This window comes from Anolis sagrei, chromosome 3 (assembly GCF_037176765.1).
Source record: "Anolis sagrei isolate rAnoSag1 chromosome 3, rAnoSag1.mat, whole genome shotgun sequence".
In the NCBI taxonomy this organism is placed as follows: Eukaryota; Metazoa; Chordata; class Lepidosauria; order Squamata; family Dactyloidae; genus Anolis; species Anolis sagrei.
This window is the reverse complement of record NC_090023.1, coordinates 235,348,467-235,371,202: the sequence shown is the minus strand read 5'-3', so window position 1 is coordinate 235,371,202 and position 22,736 is coordinate 235,348,467. Positions and strand designations below refer to the sequence as shown.

The window sequence follows — 22,736 nt, the reverse complement described above, 5'->3', positions numbered from 1 at the left end:
ACATAATATAAATCTATGTGCCAAACAAGGATTACGTTTTCCTAGTGTCTGGCCTCTGTGTAAAGTTCCCTTAAGTCAGTGGTTCTTAACCTGTGGGTCCCCAGATGTTTTGGCCTTCAACTCCCAGAACTCCTAACAACTGGTAAGCTAGCTGGGATTCTGGGAGTTGTAGGCCAACTCTGTGGCTCTCTACACCTGTGGTTCTCTGCAGATATTTCTCTTACCATCCTTACTCGTTATCTGAAAGGTGTTCCAGGTATTGAAAGATGGCTTTTTGCTTGGTCAAGTTAAGGATACAAAGCAGAGAGAGAAAAATGTCTCTGGAGTCATTATGGTTACTCATGTTAATGTTCTCCATTTTTAATATTTTGGGACATTTTTTCTTATCACTGTAACTTTATCTCAGGACAGCCAGGTACTCCAGGATTTCCAGGAGCGAAAGGTCTAAGAGGTAGAAAAGGTGACATAGGAACCATGGGAGATCCTGGCTCACCCGGGCCACCTTGTGAAAATGGCTTGCAGGGACCTCCAGGACCTCCAGGCTCTTTTGGACCAGCAGGTTCTAGAGGTGAGAGCACATCATTATTACAAACTTAGTCTTTCTGCAAAGAAAATATGTGCATATACACTTTGGGACTTCTTCATTCTCTTTCTAATGTTTGACTATTTTACATATTTGCAAAAGTTTGCATTTTAAAGAAATTATGATGAGGCATAGTTTTGTAAATTGGTATTTTAGAGTATATATAGTAAAGTGTAAGGGACATGTATGTTGGATAATATTAGCTGGAACAAGAAAAAACACGTGCTCGTTGAAAGTAAAAATGGGAAATAACAGGTAGGTCGACCAGAGGTCAACCCAGGAGGTCATCTAGCCAGCCCCTTGCCCCCCATTTCCCTACCCCCAAAATTTACCAGAGGGGCATGGCTGCATCTATAAGCCCCTTGGAGAAAGCATCTGCTGAATCAAAATTATTTTCCCCCATACCATTTCCAAAGCTCCCGACACCTCATTTTGATGCATCAGAAGGTTTCTCTGAGGGACCTAAAGATGCAGTCAGATGCTTTTAGAGCCTGAAGAACCAGGATGGCAATGGAGATTGACCCCTGGGATGATGAAAGGTGGTCCTGAGAGTCAATCCCCACAACACCAGCACCTGGAAAGATCTGGACCATGCAGTATGGTGTTTTATAAATCCAGAGTAAACTGGAAAATGCCAGTTTATTCCGAATTAATCTGGATCAACTGGAGATGATCCATTTCCCTCATTTGTGAGATTGGCATTTGTATTTGGGTTAACTTGTGTACAAACCTGCATACCTTCACAGGTTTGGGGCCTGTGTAGAAGGACCCTAACTAAAAAAAACAGGTGCCTCCCTTTTCCCTTTTACCCTCCCTTCTCATTTTAATGTTGATTGTATATATCCATTTAATAAAATGTGTTCATTCAGCCAGTTCTATTAAACTGATCTATCAAAGCCTTTTGTCTAAGAAATGGAAGAAACGTTTTAGGATATGATCACAGAACAATACCAGTAAGAGATGAGAAAGGCAGTTGTGTTATTTTGAAAAGTTTTGTTTTGCTCCTGAGGAGAGGATTCAGCAGGAGATGCTACAATAGTTTTTGGCAACAAGCAGAGTAATAAAGAAGATTCCTTGCAAAGACATGCCATCTGAAGCATATTCTTTAATCAGCCAGCTCAAGACATTTTGCTTTTTAGGTGGAGCACCAAGTTAAGGTGTGAAACAACAAAAGCCATCCATAAAGCGTTCTCAGATCTAAGGGAAAATCTCAGGTTGAGAGGACTGCCTTGAAAAGTCTCTCTCTTTCTCTCTCTGTATATGTGTGTGCATTTCCCTCATTTGTGAGATTGGTATTTGTATTTGAAGGGCATACCCTATGCCACTATGGTTGATGCTTAAGATATCATGCTTAAGAGAATCCCTTTTCTTCCCGATATCGGGTCTCCTTTTTTAAGTCTCCTCCTTTAGTTCTGGTGTTGGGTCTCCTCTCCTACCTAGGTGATCAGAGTGTAAGATTGCAAATTGAAGGACAGCAGAGAAATAAATGAGCTGACATGAGCTTCTAGGGTGTTTCAGTACTACTTAATGCACATTTCCATTAGGTTTGCAGGGCATCAAAGGTCCACCTGGAGATATGGGTGCACCAGGTCCAGCTGGGATGAAAGGTATGCCAGGAGTTCCTGGAACACAAGGATCACCAGGGCCTCCAGGTTTAAGAGGAAATCCAGGACTTCCAGGGGAAAATGGATTACCAGGCCTTCCAGGACAGAAAGGTATATGGTGACTCAGCAAACTGTATTTTCAGCAAGTTTTTACTAATCTTGATAGTACTTCTAATCATCACTGTTTCTATTTCATTTACCATGTACTAGATGGGACTTTAGTTTACATCCCAGATATATGAACAACACACTCATAAGATGTAGAGTGTTTAGACCAAAGCATTCCCCTTCTCTCTTTCTTTAGCATATAGCTTCTAACTCAAGGACAGAAGATACTAATTTCTTTCCTTATACTACGTTGTTGTTCATTCGTTCAGTCGTCTCCGACTCTTCGTGACCTCATGGACCAGCCCATGCCAGAGCTCCCTGTCAGCCGTCACCACCCCCAGCTCCTTCAAGGTCAGTCCAGTCACTTCAAGGATGCCATCCATCCATCTTGCCCTTGGTCGGCCCCTCTTATACTATAGCTCAACTGATATCATGAGGGGCACATCACAGTTAAAAGGAACACACTGGGAGATTAATGGTAATTGGCAAAGTTGGATGAGGTTGGAGATTCTGGGATTTGAAATCCAAAAAGTAAATTCTACAAGGTCTCTGTCTCTCTTACGTAGCGTCCAAGTAGCTTTTTTCTAATTTGTTAACTCTGACTTCAAGCTTCCTTCTGCTGTGACAGATAAAAAAACTTAGTACATGCAGTCCCCAAGCTATAAACATCTGACTTACACATGACTCATAGTTCAGAACAGGGGGTGAGATAACAGGAAGTGAGAGAAATCTACCTCTAGGAAGGGAAATTCACTCTGGAAAGAGTTATCACGGGAAAAAGGTATATCAACTTAAACTTTATCACCAGCCTTTTTTTTTTTCAAACTCCAATTCTCTCAGGGTCAGAAAGTGAAGTGAAATCTTCTGAACAGGAGCACAGATAGCAAAACAAACACCACAGGGTGTTAACCCTTCCCTATGCTATCCAAAGCTATATAGATATATATTTAGCTGGAGTTACACTTTAAAAGTGTACCTGTTCTAATTTACATACAAATTCAACTTAAGAACAAACCTACAGAATCGATCTTGTTCACAACTTGGGGACTCCCTGTATTTGCTTTAAAACAAGGGACTTTTCAATTCGGGATAACACTTTTTTGGATCTTTCTTGTGGCACTAGGGATCAAACAGTTCTGTGGCTTATAGTAATCAATAATGTAACTGTTTATTTAAAGGGAGCAAAGGGTCGAAAGGCATGCAAGGTTTTCCAGGGTTCCCAGGAAGTGATGGAGAAATGGGAGCGCCTGGTATGAAAGGGGAAGAAGGACAAACGGGTCTGCGTGGTCCTCCTGGAGAATATGGTGTTATTGGCTCCAAAGGTATGTAGAGGCAGTCCCCTTTTATTCATAAATGATTACCTTCTGAAATACACCAGATAATGTGATTTTTTCCCAGCTAGAATTTGTTTGGTTTTTTTTTTTAAAGAATACCTAATTGCTTTGTCAAATTTCGACTTTGTACCAAGGCTTGAATTCTCACGCAGTTCATAATTCTTCTTTAAAAAATCTCATCTGCTGCTTCTTTTGATATGTCCATTCATTTCCTGTGTGTTACAACTAATTTATATGATTATTTTGAGGCTGGCCTGAATTAGTCTGATGACTGGCCTCAATTACAGTAAAAGGATTTATCATCTTTAGAGATGAGACAGGTGCCATCTGCTCTTCTGGCTATGCCATTTTATTCATCTGCTATAATTTCATGCAGTGCTAGCCATTAAAAAGTCAGTTTCTTCTACTCAATGCCTCGATAGCCAGAGAGGGCAAAAGACATTTTTCTGCCTGCGGTGAAAGATAAGATGCTGCTCTCTTATTCCACATATAGAGCCCAACCAGATTGGAAATTGATCTCTCCTTCATCAAGATTAATGAGACTTCACTTTCCAGCAGAGAGTGTGGGACAGGCTGTGGCACCATTACAATTTAAAGTGACTCATTCATTGCTCTACTTGACAGTGGGCCACTACCCATTCAAAGGAATCCAGCAATGCAGGACCATTATTGCTAGAAAAACACACATATACATGCAATCTCTGCTGGAGCACTTGGGTGGAGTAGAGTGCCTCTATACCCACTCAGAAGTCTTGTCAAAATGTTTCTTTCTATATACTGGGAAGTGGCAACTATTCAAAGTGCTGGCTTTAGCCTATAAAGCCCTAAATGGTTCCGGCCCAGTTTACCTGTCCAAATGTATCTCCCTCTATGAGACAACTAGGAGGTTAAGAGCATCTGAGGAGGCTCTGCTCTCTGTCCCACCTCCCTTGTAAGTGGGGTTGGTGGAACAGGATATTCTCAGTGGTGGCCCCGTGGCTATAGAACTCCCTCCCTAATATCGGCCTGCTCCCTCCTGACTTTCAGGAAAATGTTATAGACGTGAATGTGGGAATCAAGCATTCAGTTAATAACCCACAAGAATAATGAAATAGTGCAATGACATTTTAGAATGGCCTGGACTATGATTTTGGACAATGTGATTTTAATAAGTTCTCTTAAAGTTTGGTATGTTTTTAATGATTATTTAACATATTTGTTTATTTTTATGAATGCTATCATGATACATTATAATTTAGTCACTTACTTCTCTTTTGAGTAAAGATGGATAGTGATGTGACCACATTCTCTTCAGATCACCAAGGTTGAGGGGAAAAAAAGAGTAGGATGTGTAAGCAACCGTTATTCAAAAGGAGTAACTGCGTAGATTTGATGGGCCCTCTAGAGAACATGGACCAGCATTTCCCTTGTGATGTTCACCCTGATCCTTATTGCTTATGATGTCCTCTAAGTGTAGCTGTTGCTGTTGTCTTAATAACAAACAAAAGTTTTGCTCAATTCTAAGTTTGTTTAAAACATATTTAGAACATAGTCTGCATCCCAATGATAGGAATGGTGGATTCAGTTGTGTCTCTGATTTGGTGTCACCCAGCATGGGAACCCCATTGACCTCCCATTTCATCGTCATCATCATTATCACCATCACCATTATCATAGTATGATTGACTTCCAAGTGTAGAGTGTTGGCAGTGGGTCCATAAGTAACTCTAGAGCAGTGGTTCTCAACCTGTGGGTCCCCAGATGTTTTGGCCTTCAACTCCCAGAAATCCTAACAGCTGGTAAACTGACTGGGATTTCTGGGAGTTGTAGGCCAAAACACCTGGGGACTCACAGGTTAAGAACCACTGCTCTAGAGACTATTCTGGATCCGCATGGTCTTTCGCAGTGAAGATCAGGAGATCCTCCCATATCAGTCCACACCACGATATTGTGGGTACAATATAAGAAAACATGGCAAAATCAGCAACTATAAGAATGTAGCAACATTGAAAACAACTGTGTACTTGTAGCGTGTGCAGATGACCCCATGTGATTTGATGCATCATTGTAATTGAATAATAATGCCAGCTCCTACAAGAGCCCATGTGCATTAGAAAGTTTACAAACTAGATTAGCATAATGTTTTAGCCTTTGAGGTATATTGGTACAGTATGTGTTAGATAGAAAATTAGGAAAATAAAAAAAATGGTTTTGTGGCTGCTACAAAACTAAAGAGATATTTTTATTAAAAATAATAAATTTCTGTTGAAACACTGTACAAAATTGTCGAAGGCTTTCATGGCTGGAATCACTAGGTTCTTGTGGGTTTTTTCGGGCTATAGGGCCATGTTCTAGAGGCATTTCTCCTGACGTTTCACCTGCATCTATGGCAAGCATCCTCACTACCTCTGAGGATGCTTGCCATAGATGCAGGCGAAACGTCAGGAGAAATGCCTCTAGAACATGGCCCTATAGCCCAAAAAAACCCACAAGAACCTACTGTACAAAATATTTACTTACTTACTTAGGCAATCCCTCGTTGGCCGAGTAGGATAGTCTTCCAGGATCAGTGTTCTGGTGGGTCCATAGGTAACTGTGGAGCCCTATTCTTGATACAAAATATTTATATACACTACAGTCATTTCGGTATCACTCGCTCCGATGGTGCTATCCAGTACAGTTTACACCCCTTGTAAGTGCTCTCATGATGCCACTGGATGGATCTGAAGCAGCGGTGACATTAACAAATCTATTTGTCCATCTGTATGCTCTGCTTTTAAGGAGAGAGAGGACTGCCAGGAGAGGATGGTGTTATTACTGTATTGATAGAGAAGGGAGGAAAAGGGGAAGCAGGTCTCCCTGGTGAGGATGGCTTACCAGGAGTACAAGGTAAGTAAATAGCCAATAACTGTAATGTTAAGGTTTTATATTTACACAAACCTCATACTATTTAATTTTGAAAAGCACTAAGAACACTGCCGTTATGTTTCTGCTATTAAGCCAGTGATGCAAGCCTACTGAAATTAAAAGGAAGGTTGGACATAACCGTGTTTGCATTTCATTAATTAGGGAATAAATTGGTCAGTTAATGTTAGCTAATATTACTAATTAACTGGAAATTATTTTCTTCCAAATATGAATAGAGCAATGTACAGTACTTACCACCCCATTTACACATTTACAGTTTTCATCACTGATATTCAGTGACTTTGTTGTAAAATGAGTCATTTTGGTAAACTGACATTGCAAGTATTTCAACAATTGCAATATAAGGTATTCGCTATTTGGTTTTTCTCAAAACTATGACTGTGGTGAAAGCCCAATTTAATAAAGCATTCTTTGTATCTTTTTGAAGCAAACATCTTGCTCAGTGAAGACATTTTCTTAAATTGTGGCTAAACTTTGCTACATATCATAAAGTACTTTTTTCACATACTGAAGTTTGGAAAAATGATTTTGACTACCAATCCCAAACTCCACAACCAATAGCTATGCTAGAGTGGGATTCTAGAAAACAGCTCCCCAAAGTAACATTTCCAGGTTTCATCTTTTTGTGGAGTTGCTAGAGATTCCCTTTAACTTCAAATCAGTGTGTTGTTATTTTGCATTCTCTTATTTAACATTTGCAACTAGAAAATGCTGTGATGTACAGTGATGTACAGCCTAGTAATGGGCAACAATAATTCCAGGTGACAAAGGCAGCCCTGGATTTCAAGGAATCCCAGGATTGCCAGGCAGAGATGGACGTCCAGGAACCGAAAAAGGCAAACCAGGTGATGTTGGGGAGCTTGGTTTTCAAGGCCTCCCAGGCCTTCCAGGGTCTGCAGGACTGAGAGGAATAATTGGGTTTCAAGGACGGCAAGGTGACCAGGTAGGTTGAGAGCAATAGGTTTTGGAAGTCTTACAATTATATAGTTACTGTGTTTGCTTTCAGATCTCAGATCAAATGGCAAAGGCGTTTGGGATGTAATAGTTAGCTACTCATGGCACATCCTTGCCCTATTCCCTAAAGTAAAGAGCAACTACCTAGAACATGTGACATATTCAATTCTAAATGTTAGTGGAGACCAGGTAAAGGGTAAAGGTTTCCCTTGACATTAAGATTAGATTGCAGAGTAAACGTATTGCAAAGCTGATTTATCATATATGAGATACATTCAGTTCAGCTTCTGTAGTAAACACAATAATAAATAAAGTGGTACATATTATGGAAAAACGTTATGTATACTACTAATGAGCATACTTCTGTTAAAGGGTAAGTTTGGCATGGTTTTAATACCTATACTTAAGTATTAGAATGTGTACTTTAAACATTGTTTTTTGCAAGTCTGTTATGTCTGTTAAGACATCATCAGTAACATTGTTTGTTTGATTTCAAATCTCTGACTTTGTTGACATCAAGGTTGATTATGTTAAAGAACGCATTGTGTAATATAATTTCCAGCAAGTTGATGTAAACATAATGTGTGTAAAATGATTGTCTTGTAATTATTTGAAAATGAGTTAGTCTACAAAGTTCAGGTGATTTATGTATTTCAATGTATGTTGAATGTTTCACATGTACTGTTCCAATGCTTTAAAAATGGATTTGTGTGTATTAGGATAGTTTCACTTCTATACTAGGAGTCCCCAGTGGCACAATGGGCTAAACCCTTGTGCCGGCAGAACTGAAGACCGAAAGGTCAGTGGTTTGAATCCAGGGAGCTGGGTGAGCTCTTATCTGTCAGCTCTAGCTTCTCATGTGCGGACAGGAGAGAAGCCTCCCACGGGATGGTAAAACATCCGGGCATTCCCCGGGCAATGTTCTTGCAGATGGCCAATTCTCTCACACCAGAAGTGCCTTGACTCAAGTCGCTCCTGACACGCACACAAAAAAACTTCTATTCTCTTTTTTTGCCAAATATGGATCAGAGCATTTTTATTTATTTATTTACTTTGTTTGATATCCCGCCATTTCTCCCTTGTGGAGGGACTCAAGAGGATTAGAATTTGGAAAATGTATTGGTATGGATCATAGTTTCCAAAGCCAGCATGACCTATGGATATTGTAATTCAGAAAAGAGAAAGAAGGAGATTCTGAGATTGAAGAACCCCAAAAGTCATTTTTCCAGATTCTGCGTGGGCTCTTCTTACTTGTATAAGTTTCTTAAAACAATAGCAAAATCTGTATTTCTGTAGAAGGAATAGAAACCAGAGGTAGGTGCAGGGAACTGTTGAAAAAAGAAGTGTTGTATTTATATTGTTGTTCTTCTTTTTTAAAAACCTATCAAAGTTCAAGTTTTTATAGAACTCAATTTTCATTTTAACATCTGGTGTCATACATTTGATATGTGATAACTGATACACATTTCCTTTCATAAAATAATCAGGGTGCACAGGGATTGCCTGGCATTCCAGGAAGTCCGGGGCTTGATGGTGAAAAGGGGTCTAAAGGTAATGATGCCATGATAATGTATTCAATATGTGTGAAAAATACAATTACTTAAATTTGTGTGGATGTACTAGGAGAAAGTAATATACAAACAGTAATAAATCCGGGTGAGTCAAAAAACATCGGATTGGTTGTATACACAGAACATTGGAAATTACTTTAAAAAGTAATTGTTTCTTATTCTAGTTCATTATAGTTCACTCCAAATAGTTGGTTGCCACTATAGTTATTTTTCTTAAAAGTAACTCATTGCCTTTGTGTTTCTCAAAAAATATTGATCAGTAAAAACTAAACATTCTTCTATCCACTCTTTTTTCTCTCTTCAAGACCTAGGCAATGATTGTACCAAGTTGTATTTTCTTCCAACCTTTAGTAAGGCACCAGCACTGTAACTGCACACATAAATAATTCTTTACCAGAAAAGGAGCAGAGTTAAGGTATATCTGAAGTGTATCTCAGTTATGGCTACATCATTGGAAAAGGAGACTGTTGCAATTAGCTAGTTAGCCATGATGGGACAATGGGTTAAATCCTTCTGCCGGCTGAACTGCTGACCTGAAGGTCGCCGGTTCAAATCTGCAAAATGGGATGAGCTCCCATCTGTCAGCTCCAGCTTCCCATGGGGGGACATAAGAGAAGCCTCCTACAGGATGGTAAAACATCCGGGCATCTCCTGGGCAACGTCCCTACAGACAGCCAATAATCTCCCACCAGAAGCGACTTGCAGTTTCTTAAGTTGCTTCTGACACGAAAAAGCTAGTTATGTCTTATTTGTATGTCTGTTTTACTGAAGGTTTCATAAATTAATTTTGGTAGTGAGAGAGTAGACCCTTATCATGTTTACATGTTGCTACATGATTTGGAGTGGAATGGGAAATGTGCATCCCTTCAGATGTTGTTGTATGACAAACCCCAGCAATCTTAATAGCCAGTACAGCCAGTGGTGAAGAAAGCTGGGAGTTGCAAGTCAGCTGTAGGAAGGGCACATCATTCCCACCCCAGATTTGGAAGAATTACAACCAATTATGTTGTTACAAAAATTGACGGCCTAGAATGTTCTGAAAATTTGATTGCAAAAACAGAACAAATGTGTATTATGATGTTGACAAAGACAGTAGAGATAAAGGAAAGTGTTATTCTCTATTTATTCGCTGGGGATTTCTTTTTCTCAGAAACAAACTATCTCAGTTTCAACAGAAAGGAAGAAACCATGAAAATGAAGAAAATCTGGTTACCAGTATTTAAAAAAAACCCTCTAAAATTGGGGCAGTGAATAAAGAGCAACATTAAAACAAAATGGGGCATTCAGACAAGAATGAATCAGGGCAAGCTAACACCTCCCAACAAAGGATCCCCAGGCAGCAACCAGCCAGGCTTTGAAGCTATAAGGCCATTAAATGCTAATAATGTTGGCCAATTGCAACATTCAATTGCAACTTGCCTCAAACAGACAAGAGTTTTTTCTCCCACCCTGGACATCCCATAGATATATATAAAACTTACTTGTCTGGTTTCCAACAGACTCCTCAACTGCTAAGGATGTCTGCCATAGATGTGGGTGAAATGTCAGGAGAGAATGCTTCTGGAACATGGCCATACAGCCCAGAAAACTCACAGCAACCCAGTGATTCTGGCCATGAAAACCTTTGACAACACATTATACCCTATCTCGATCTTTACAGGGGCCAGAGGTGATCCAGCTATTAACATTGGCCAGCCTGGTAACAAGGGCCCTATGGGAAACCCAGGATTACCAGGTAATGGTACTTTTTCATATATTGTAACAAATACCTTAGTAAAACAACTTGCTTATTTTTTTATCCTATTGCATGGGTTAATTGTTTTAACACTATTCACTAATTTAATACAGGTTGAGTATTCCTAATTTGAAATGCTTGGAAAGAGAAGTGTTTTGGATTTAGATTTTTTTCAGATTTTGGAATAATTTGGTCTAGGATAGACGACTGCCCTAAAGTAAACTGAAAAAGTCTGGAATTCTGTTACTCGTACAGAAGTCACATTTGAAATGCAATATGGTTTTCTTCTCTAGGTGAAATGGTATTATCTTCTGTTTTAGGCAGAAAAAGGCCTTGGGCAAGTTTGGAAATATGCCTGAGCATCTTGAGTTCTACGTTTTCAAAGTATTCTCTGTTAAAACCTTCTAAACTGAATGTTTGTTTATTTGATTGTTTAAGGACTTAATGGATTACCAGGAGATCAAGGAATACCAGGTGGCCAAGGGGAGCCGGGCAGCCAAGGATCCAAAGGATTACCTGGATATCCAGGAACACCTGGCTTCCCAGGTGAGGTGGAAGAAAAGTAAAGTAAATCAGATTAGTGTTTTAAGTATATTGTTGGTATTGGGCAAGTCTGTGGAAAATGGTGGAACAACAGCAGAATCACAGAACAAGACAAAATATGAAGTTCACAGAGGACTTTTTCCAGAGCCATCTTGACATGTAGCAGCCATGGAAAAAAAAACTTGTGCCTTTGGCCACATTGGCCAAGTAGTATCAACACAGATATTCAGTAATAAGGCACTGTCATGATTTAACTTGGGTTAGCCTTTCACATTCTGCTACAAGCGCTTGAAAAATGTTAGCCAGAGCAACCAATAGATATGTTCTTATCTTTGTTATTTCTAGAGTCATTGGTACATTTCCAGATTCGATATATTTAGAATATTATAGAATCATATGACAATTTAAAAGAGAGACTGGTAACTGTTGTTTTATGATTATATCTCATCCAACTGTAGGTGCTCAGGGGGTTGCCGGCTTACCAGGGGTTCCAGGAGAAAAAGGCAATCCTGGACTTTTGGGGTCTCCTGGTTCGCCTGGATTACCTGGCAGCCCAGGTAGAAAAGGTAAGCCTTTGAAAATTGATATTTTATAAGATATGCAAGCAGATTATTCAGGCTGAAAGGGAGATATAATTATAAATAAAAACATGTACTAACAGCCCTCCAAGATCTGGCCACGGTGGTACATGCCTAGTTACATCCCATCAGGATTACTGTAATGCATGCTACATGGGGCTGCCTCTGAAGGGTGTTCGGAAATTTCAGCTGGTCCAAAGAACTACAGCCAGGTTGCTAACTGGGCAAGAAGGAGCCAAAGTTACACCTATTGGAAGTATGTCAATAACAGCATCCAAGTCGGAATGAATCTGAACAACTTTATCTACAAAGTGCTTTGCAAATTCTGCACTGCGAGTTGCCAAATGGTCAGGGATGTCTCCTTAAGGATCAATATGTAGTAGTTCTCTGACCACTCAAAACAGTTCAGCTAGACAGTTCCTTGCAGATGTAATAGTGGCAGCAAGGAACGATTTCTCTGCTGCCTCCAGATTCACTTCAAGCTCTCTGCCAACGTTGCTCTAGTCTCCATCTCACTTGCTTCATTGTCACCAACTCCTTGGGAAACCAAGGGGCTGGTTTGGCTCTGCTCCATGAGAGGGGACATTCAGGAGTGATTATGTCCACTGCCCTGGCCTTTTCACCATTCCAGAGGTCAGCCAGAGCTTAGACAGAAACGCCTGCCAAGGTGACAGGAAAATCCTCAAGAGTTGTCAGGAATCCATCAGATCCATAAGTCTCCTGGGGTGGACCATCTTAATTTGTTCCCCACCCCTGCAGAGGTTTGGAGTCCCAGCAAGTCTAAACCTGACCAGGTAGTGATAGATCCATAACAACAAAGCTATGACAAGTTCCTCCACACCACAATCACCATCATCCCATCCTGGATGGAAAACAAGGTTCAAAGTGTGTCCTGCAGCATGGTTAGGCAATATACCACCGAGGACAGACCCATGGTTGTCATGGAGGCCATGAAGTCCTGAGCTACTTCCAACAGTGCAGTCTCAGCATGGATATTGAAGTCTCCCAGCACTATATGTGTTGAAGCCTCCCAGCACTGTAGTAGCTTGGGTCATGAAGATAAACCAGGCCTGTGACAGTATCATAAAACGTATCAATTGAAGAAATTCCTAGGGATCTTAGGAATACGTTCAGATCTGTAACTTTGTGGAGAGAACAATAATAAGATATCTTGGAGAGGGGACTCAAACCTGAATACAAAATTCATTTATATTTCACATACATTTTGGCCCTGAAAGTAATTTTAGCCACATTATTTTAATAATTTTGTGTATGAAATAAGGTTTGTGTATATGGATACATCAGAAAGGAAAGGTTTCACTATCTCATTCAACTATGTGAACAATTTTGGATTTTGGAGAATTTTGGAAATCAGAATTCTGGATAAGGGATGATCAACTTACTTGTATATGTGTGCATTAAAGTAGGGACTGTTTTAGACAAGTTTATAGTTAACATGCACTGCATGAGGTTCTAAGTTGCTCTTCAGATGGAAGTGCTCAGCCTTCCTTCCAATGATGGCACTCCAGGTGGCTAAGAACATATTTAACTATATACACATTAAAATACCTAAGTAATTAATAAAACTATAAATATAAGATTTGAAAAATAATAGAACTATTTATGGGTTAAAACATAAACATCAAAATATTAAATGCATCAAAAGACTGTATACAAATCCTAACAACAGACATGCACAGAACTAAAAGCCCAAGCCCAGTTATTTTGTGAGCGCCTGCCAATGAAATGAGAATAAGAGTGGGCCTTTACTGACATCCAATAAAATAAACACAAGATTTCAGTGGTGTAGCATCAGTCTTTGTATTATAAGTCTTAAACATTTTTATTCCTTTTAATTCTATCTACAAAATTCTTGTTTAAACTGATTTCATATATATGTGGAAAAGTAATAATATAGGACATGTCAAAAAACAAAACCAAACCCAAACCCAATTTAGTTTTGAATTGTGGTTTCCATTGTTATAATCAACAGCCCAGTCTTGAAACCCCTTTTGTATACATTTAATTCATTTAAATAAAGGAAGTTGAAGAATTGTACTGAAAAAAAGTAAAAGTAACAGTTCACTCATAGTTCATCCAACTCAGTTTATAGAAGAGTGAGTGATCCAAATATATACTCAGACTTGTTGATGTTTTTTGGATTGTTGGCCAAAGTGTTAGAAATTGTCTAGAAAGCAATGTAAACAAAAACATCAATCATTGTTGAAATTAAATAAGAACCAAGAGAATTAAACAGCAAAGTGGGTTCCAAAGACTAACTACAACCATCAGTGTTTACTTCTGCAGAAGTCAGATCCTGCACATGGAACTATCTCTTATTTTACATTCCTCCAAAATAATGTCGGAAAGCATAAACAATAAGCAATAGATTTCAGATGTCAGGAATATAGTGTCAGACTTAATAGTCTATATAGACCAGTGTCTGTTGCTGGGTGGAAGAGTCTATCAAACAGTGCTTAGTGAAAAATCTTTGTTGAGTTGCTCAGTGTCAGATGCTAAAATTAAGAATTTAACCACAAACTCTTAAGAGGTACAGTGGGGAAAAAAGTATTTAGTCAGATACCAATTGTACAAATTCTCCCACTTAAAAAGATGAGAGAGGCCTGTAATTGACATCATAGGTAGGCCTCAACTATGAGAGACAACATGAAAAAAAATCCAGAAAATCACATTGTCTGATTTTAATGTATTTATTTACAAATTATGGTAGAAAATAAGTATTTGGTCACCTATAAACAGCACAATTTCTGGGTCTCACAGACAGACTCCTCTGTTCTCCTTATTACCTGTGGTAATGGCACCTATTTGAACTTGTAATCAGTATAAAAGACACCTATCCACAACCTCAAGCAGTCACACTTCAAACTCTACTATGGTGAAGGCCAAAGAGCTGTCAAAGGACACCAGAAATAAAATTGTCACCCTGCACCAGACTAGGAAGACTGAATTTGCAATAGGCAAGCAACTTGATGTGAAGAAATCAACTGTGGGAGCAATAATTAGAAAATGGAAGAGATACAAAACCACTGATAATCTCCCTTGATCTGAGGATCTCACCCCGTGGGGTAAAAATGATCACAAGAAGGGTGAACCAAGTGAATGACCTGCTGAGAGCTGGGACCAAAGTAACAAAGGCTACCATCAGTAACACACTACGCCTCCAGGGACTCAGATCCTGCAGTGCCAGATGTGTCTCCCTGCTTAAGCCAGTACATGTCCGAGGCCGACTGAAATTTGCTAGAGAGCATTTGGATAATCCAGAAGAGTATTGGGAGAATGTCATATGGTCAGATGAAACCAAAGTAGAGCTGCTTGGCAGAAATACAACTTGTTGTGTTTGGAGGAAAAAGAATGCTGAGTTGCATCCAAAGAACACCATACCTACTGTGAAGCATGTGGGTGGCAACATCATGCTTTGGGGCTGTTTCTCTGCAAAGGGACCAGGGTGACTGATCCGTATACATGAAAGAAGGAATGGGGCCATTTATCATGAGGTCTTGAGTGCAAACCTCCTTCCATCAGCAAGGGCACGTGCCCTGGTCTTTCAGCATGACAGTGATCCCAAGCACACCGCCAGGGCAACAAAGGAGTAGCTTCGTAAGAACCTCATTCTTAACAATCCAAGATTAAAGCAGAAAGCAGAGCAATCCTAATAGGGAAAAGTGGGTGTTGCTGGCCGGTGATGGTCTATTGATTCTACAGCCCAAGATGTGGCCTAGATGGACAGTGTGGGAGCCTTTCCACATTGTTTTTCTTCTGGGTCTTCATTTCTTCTATTTACTATGTTATTGAAACCAATGAGAAGAAATCTTAACTTAGTCATAGTCATACACAATATGTTTATCAACATGATGTAAGCTGCTTTGAGTCTTGAACTGGGGAAAGGGCAGGACAGAAATGATGATGATGTCCAATTCTGAGCGGTGTCAAGGTTGCTTAAACTTTGAACTAGCAGCTCCTCAAGAAAACCCTTGGTGGAATTTTTGGGCTTCTTCCATTTGCAGTAGATCTGTGTTACTGAGCCTCCTGGGGACGTACTGGAGACCCTCATAGCAGATATACTCTACCAATGAAAAACCTGCTTTTTGCCAATAGACATATTGCCTGGACATTCCACAGATATAAATCCCACTTGCCTAGTTTCCAACAGACCTTACAACCTCTGAGGATGCCTGCCTGTGGGTGAAATGTCAGGAGAGAATGCTTCTGGAATATGGCCATACAGCCCGGAAAACTCACAACAACCCAGTGATTCTGGCCATGAGAGCCTTCAATAACAAATAGAAAAATATTTTACTTGTCTTCACTGGGGTTTAGAATTGCACCTCAGAATGGTTTGTTGATTAGACAGAGTGGGGGAGATATATAGGAATGTAAATGAAAACAACAAGGAATTGTGGCTTGATCATGTCCCTTATTTGTCATTTTTCACCTTTCAAACAACCTATACAATACAAATTGTTCAGTGAAACATGCTCGTGAATGAATACATGTTGCTCATATTCACTTAACTGCAGTAGCTGTGATTTTAATTAAATGGTCACTTTCATTTTTGATACTCCATCTCTTCTTTTTTATGCAATATTTTAAAGGTCTTTTAGGATTGCGTGGATTAAATGGTCTAAATGGACTACAGGGTCAAAAAGGATTGACAGGCACACCAGGTAAAGAATCAAAATGACCAAATTTCATTTGTTTTCTTTACAAAACTGAGACTAAACATGAAATTGATGGCATTATTAGTTGGGTTTATTGAAAACCATATCTTAATCATATAATGACTGGTTGTCATTAGTTGACCCAACATACCATAATTGTTAACCTAAACTTTCCACATATTTTTTAAAGTTTATCATTAATTTTGCTTTAATGAAAGAGAATATTCAAATTATTGGTTTGTTGTTTTAAAAAGGACTTTCTAATGAATCTATTGTGCTGCAGAAAAATTACTACTAATTAAACTATTTGCTGTATGTCAAATGGACAAACTTGACACAATCCAAGTGAGAGATTGATGTTCTGTGATGCGTGTGTGTATGCCTTTTAAGTTGTCTACTGATTTATGGTGACCCTGTGAATTTCATTCTGTTTTAAAAATTATTATTTAAATGTCTTCTGGACATGTATGGGGAGATAAAATGCTCCATTTTGGCAGGAGCTCTTCTGTCTACTTTGAAGGACTTATTGATTTGCCATTCTCTTTTTAAAGAACTTGAAAAAGTGATGCCCAGTAAGGCAAGAAGTCCATGACTGGGTGGACAATCCTTTGGATTCTGGTCATAGGTAATTAATTTTGGGGAAGATCTTGTTTGAAGATTTGGGTGCTATATCATTTTGAGAAAAAAAGCATTTAGAAAACATCTTTTTTAAAAAGCAGATTGAAAAAAATCACAGACATTATTCATCGATTCATACACAATACATTTTCCATAAGAATTTCCAGAAAAAAAATTCACTCAAAAGAATGACTTTGTGTGGTTCAAGCAATGTGTTAAACCCTTGTGACAGCAGGATTGTTGACCAACAGGTCCTGACATGGAAATTTTTTTTGAAATTTTATTTTGTATATCACTTTTCTCCAATGATGTTAAAAAGCTTCATGCTGACCAATTATTCTTTTACAAAGGTTTAAATGAAATGGGACCTCCAGGATGCAGAGGAGAACCTGGACCAAAAGGCAACAGAGGTGAACCAGGGCTACCAGGATCCTCCAGTCCAGGTCCCCCTGGAGACATGGGCTTCTTAGGTCCTCCTGGTAAGAAGTATATTTTTTTAAAAGTGTAGAGCCCAATTAATGGAATGGAGAATGGACATAAGCTATAGTTAATATGTTTATGAGTTGCTCTTCCAACCATTCATCCCCATGGCAATCATAGTCACAAAGAGATGTGCTACAAGGGGAAGAAACAAATTGTCTCTGGAAAGTATAGCTCTGGGGAAAAGGAGGGGCCCTGAAACACTTTCAGCTGGGGGGCTCTGCACATTTGGAAAGTATAAAGACATCTATGCTAAAATCTAACAACATTTCATGATGGCCGTCATTACACATTGTTAAATCTTCAGTCTTTGTCCTTCAGGTAGGCCAGGTGTTTCTGGACCTGCAGGCCTCATGGGCCAGGCTTCTGAAAACATACTTCCTGGACCTCCAGGGGACCAAGGATCTCCTGGAATAGATGGCATGAGAGGTACCTTTTTATATACATATATAACATGAGCTAAATAACTTAAAAAGGTAAATGAAGCCACTTAAATAAATTAGTCCTCTTCCAGAAATAGTTCTGAGGAGCATTAGACTCAGACTACAATTTTTGGATGGCATAATTTTAATACTGAATGTAATTTTTCAATTTTTAATATGTATTAATTTTAATTCAATGGATTTCAAGCTTAATGTTGTATGTGTTTGAGGCACTGACTAATTGCCAAATGTAAGCTGCCTTACATTTGGGGTGGAGAAAGGCAGAGTATAAATAGGGTAAATAAATAAATAAATATTTATGGGCATTATGAAATGACTCAGAGCAAACAACCTTTATTATGCTTACACTTTGTAAGCTGCTCTGAAGCCTTTGGTGGGAGAGTGCTCATAATAAAATGGTTATATGCAACCCTACATCCACTAAGGCAGATGCAACAAGCAGCTAGTATAGAGCATGGTTTGTGTGTGAAAACAACCTTAGGTTCATTTCCCAGCATGTATATTAAAGCTAGGAAAAGAACATTATTTGAAATTGAAGAGCTGCTGTCAATCATCATAGGCAATACTAAGCTTAGTGAAACAATGGTCCGACAGAGTATAACACGTCTCCCTATTTTTTAAATATATACAATAAAGGGATTATGATTTTTTTGTTTTCTACCTACCAGCTCAGCAAAGAGAAATTTACAGTTAGTTCTAATAATGCCTTTCAGGGTTATGTACGCAAAAGTCTGCACACTTGACTGTAGATGCCTGTAAATATATTCTTCTGTGGCACATTTTGGTAAATTCATAATCAATGCTGTTTAATTTGTCCTCAGGGGCTCCCGGCAAACCTGGCCCTCCAGGAAACACTATACTTGTTAAAGGAGATCCAGGTGATTGTGGGACTTTTGGCCCACCTGGGGCTCCTGGCCCAACTGGGAAAATGGGAGCAAAAGGTATTTCAGGAAATCAAGGAAGAGAAGGTGTGAAAGGTATGATGGTTTGAAATTCCTGGTTTGCATACAATGGGTTTATTTTAAACTCAAGAACAGTGATAATCCAAACTGTTTTTTTTTTCTTGAGGTCCAATGGGAAACCCTGGTCCACAAGGGCCTCGTGGTGCCTCTGGTGAGCCTGGGGACCAAGGCTTTAGAGGACTACCTGGTCCTTTGGGGCCTAAAGGTAAACTTTTTGATACCATGGATGTGTTGGCCATTCTATATTTACATTTGCACCCCCACCATCTATTACCAAAATACAGATAATTCACTTACATACTTCACAGTAGCTTTCCAAAGTTCTGCTCAGCCTACTGTAACAGGACAGTTTGCTTAGGTATAACTGGTAGACAAAGTAGGCTTTATAGACAAGGAGAAAGGAAGACAGATTCATCTTACACATAGGAGTAGATTGTTAATAAGAGTCCATATTAATTTAAGCATGAGATTCAAATTTACCTGGAGCCCTGTCTTTCAGTTATGGGAGATGCATAGGTTACTGCCATTTTCTTCTTGGTGGTATTTCTTCAGGGAGCTTTCTCAGCCTCCTGGGTGATTCCTTCTCTTACCAGCCAGTCCCTAGTTGGTTTAGCCAGCACATGGCCAGGTAGCCATTTGCTGAAGTCCCTCTTCAGGACACCAGGAAAGCTTTAAAAATGACTCCTAACTGCTCTGCTAGCTCATGTTTTAGATTCAGCTCTCCTTATACTCCCATAGTACAGTTTTTATGCGATTTCATGATATTTTTTGGGACTCCCTCCCCAAATGTTTCAATTTCTCTTTGTCTAGTGATTTGGGTGCTGTGGTGGATTCATTTGGTGAAGAAACAGAGCCTTTATGCTCATCTTCCTCACTTGGGAAATTTTCTACACAGATTCTAGGGATGAAGACATTCAGGGATATGCCCTGGTAATGAGCTATCCCTACTGTCTCACTACTAGATGGCAAGAGGAAATCCAGTGGTTTATGACCATGTGGGTCCCATTTATTGCCATCTTGATCCTTTTTTCTCTGGTTGCCATATTTTCCTGGTGGGCAGACATAAGAAAAGGGATCATTAGTTGGCAGGATGATTCCTTGATGCCTGGAGGCATTGCTACTAATAGAGTTATGGACATTCCACCTGTTGCATATTCCTCTTTGTTCTCCATCCTTTCTCTCACTCACAGCAATACCTTCATTAGGTTGACCAAAAAGATATGAAAATATTTCAATCTTTTGAAGTCTCCAGGTGTTTGTGTCAGATAAGCACTGACTTGATATTTAAGTCATGGTGTCTGCATGAAATTAATCTTCAAGTTGAGTGTGGACTATAGGCAGCAACCTATTTTGGGCCAACCTTGGAAGCAATTACAGTTTTTGTGGTTATTTTCAACTAACCGTCTGCATGATGCTTGTTTCCTTCCTGCATGTGACCATGATCTGATTTTCGTCATTCAATCCACCAGGTTGCAGAGGTAAGCTATTGAAGGATTTGTTTCTTTCAGAAAACATTTGCTCCTAGTCCTGATTTATTTTGGTTTTTTTTCCACTCCAATTGCTTGTCTTCTGTATCACTGTGCCAAATAAGTTAATGACACTCCATATTTACCCTGAAACTTCCACTGGCCCTTGTGCTAATGATGTAGGAGTTATCATGGTGCAGAACTGAAAAACATCTTAAATACCTAGGCTGTAGTACTAAATCTCATCTTTGCACAAAAACAAATAACCCATTTACTCTCTACCTTATGTTCTTCTTAAATAATTTTTGATAATAACCAAGGGTGCAACCTATTTTCCAGAATAAGAATGCAATATTCCATAATAATAATAATAATAATAATAATAATAATCAGTATTTTTCTCAGAGCATGACACTCTTTTTATCTTAATTCTCTTCACCTAATACATCCTGTTCTCCTTTCACCGGCAGTTGGTGGCTATATGGGAAAATGTTATGTGTAAGCCAAATTTTTACTAGTTTTGTTGCCATTTAAATTTATTTTATATTGTAAGGTAGATTAAGGGGCCATGGTGTCACAGCAGGTTAAACAGCTAAGCTGCAGAACTAGCTGACCAGAAAGTCAGCGGTTCGAATCTGTGGGGCAGGGTGAGCTCCCGTTATTAGCCCCAGCTTCTGCCAAACTAGCAGTTCAAAAACATGCAAATGTGAGATCAATATGGTACTGCTTCAGTGGCAAGGTAACAGCGCTCCATGCAGTCATGCCAGCCACATGATCTTGGAGACGTTTAAGGACGATGCCAGCTCTTCAGCTTAGAAATGGAGATGAGCACCACCCCCTAGAGTTGGACACCCCCTAGAGTCTTAATGTCAAGGGGAAACCTTTACCTCTACAGTAGCTTACTTGTTTTCAGCTTTATTTTATTTTTAAATTCACATACTTCGTTTTAATTCATGTTGTGAGCAACCTTAGATCCCATATCCAAGAAAGGTGGGATATCAATTATTTTTAAAATTTAAAAAATCAACTGCTGGAGGTGGAGAGCCAGAACATTATACCCATTCTCTTTGTTCCATTTCCTCCCTCTAATATATAAACTTATTTATATATCCCTTTATGCTTAGAGAGATATGACAAAAAATACTTAGAACACACCCCCAGCTTTCTTAGAACCTATATGCATTTTCTGTTTACTGGCTTTGGTGAGTGGGATTTTATTATTTTTCTCATTATAATAATGTTGCACATTTCAGGTGATCCAGGCGAAGATGGGAAAGTGGATTATTCTTCATGTCCCAGGATTCCAGGGCCTCCTGGAGTATTAGGCCCAAGAGGATCGCCTGGCCCCATGGGCGTAAGAGGCCCAACAGGTTTCCCTGGCCCACCAGGTATTTTGTGACTATGGATTTCATGCAGAAGGACAACATAGCATTAGCACAAAGTTTAAGATACTTTTTAGCAGAGTGGTTCTCAACCTGTGGGTCTTCAGATATTTTGGTCTTCAGTTTCCAGAAATTCTAAAAGCTGGTAAACTGGCTGGGATTGCTGGGAGTTGTAGGCCAAAACATCTGTGGGACCCACAGGTTGAAAACTACTGTTTTACTACATCCATTTTATAAAGTCTATATAATTCCAATAGGATTCAGATTGTGTCACACACTGAGATAACCACCCTCCTTCCATGAGAGTAGATACTTACAAATCATCTTACAAAACCCTGTATTAAAATGTTCTTTCCTGTCTCTCATCATCCATATAAAGGAGACAACATTTTATCATGAAGACACCAAAGGAAGTCAACTTATGGCTAGTATTGCTTTTTTCTACACACTTCAGTGTAGCTATGAGCTTGGAAACATTTCACTTTGGAACACAGGATGGTTTTTGTGGATTTTTCATATTCCATATCTGAATAACTACTTTATGTAAAGGTTGCTTAACTATTTGTAATAGAAATATAATTTAGACCAGATATCAGTAGGATGTACGAGAATGTAAGATGATACCAATGCTCAAGACAGACAATAGAAAATGTTGCAAGAAATCAAAAGCCTGGGCTACAAAACAAGTTTTAGTTATATGCAGTTATTTTTGTTACTTCCTCTCTCTCTGTGTATACATGGGGGGGGGGGGTTAAATAAACCGCTGTTGAAGAAACCATCACTGGACCC

General features: G+C 39.2%; 1 protein-coding gene across 1 annotated transcript in view; it reads left to right on the top strand.

Moving 5' to 3' along the window:
- The window catches only part of COL4A4 (collagen type IV alpha 4 chain), a 93,991-nt gene that overhangs the window by 64,685 nt on the left and 6,570 nt on the right, over positions 1-22,736 (top strand). Inside the window, exons 29-43 of the mRNA XM_067465967.1 lie at positions 407-568; positions 2,128-2,298; positions 3,474-3,617; positions 6,390-6,497; positions 7,298-7,479; positions 8,978-9,041; positions 10,722-10,796; positions 11,235-11,342; positions 11,798-11,905; positions 16,531-16,602; positions 17,565-17,693; positions 18,016-18,123; positions 18,959-19,114; positions 19,206-19,304; positions 21,819-21,953. Coding sequence (XP_067322068.1) covers positions 407-568; positions 2,128-2,298; positions 3,474-3,617; positions 6,390-6,497; positions 7,298-7,479; positions 8,978-9,041; positions 10,722-10,796; positions 11,235-11,342; positions 11,798-11,905; positions 16,531-16,602; positions 17,565-17,693; positions 18,016-18,123; positions 18,959-19,114; positions 19,206-19,304; positions 21,819-21,953 — 1,821 coding nt within the window. The remainder of the gene's footprint in view (positions 1-406; positions 569-2,127; positions 2,299-3,473; positions 3,618-6,389; positions 6,498-7,297; positions 7,480-8,977; positions 9,042-10,721; positions 10,797-11,234; positions 11,343-11,797; positions 11,906-16,530; positions 16,603-17,564; positions 17,694-18,015; positions 18,124-18,958; positions 19,115-19,205; positions 19,305-21,818; positions 21,954-22,736) is intronic.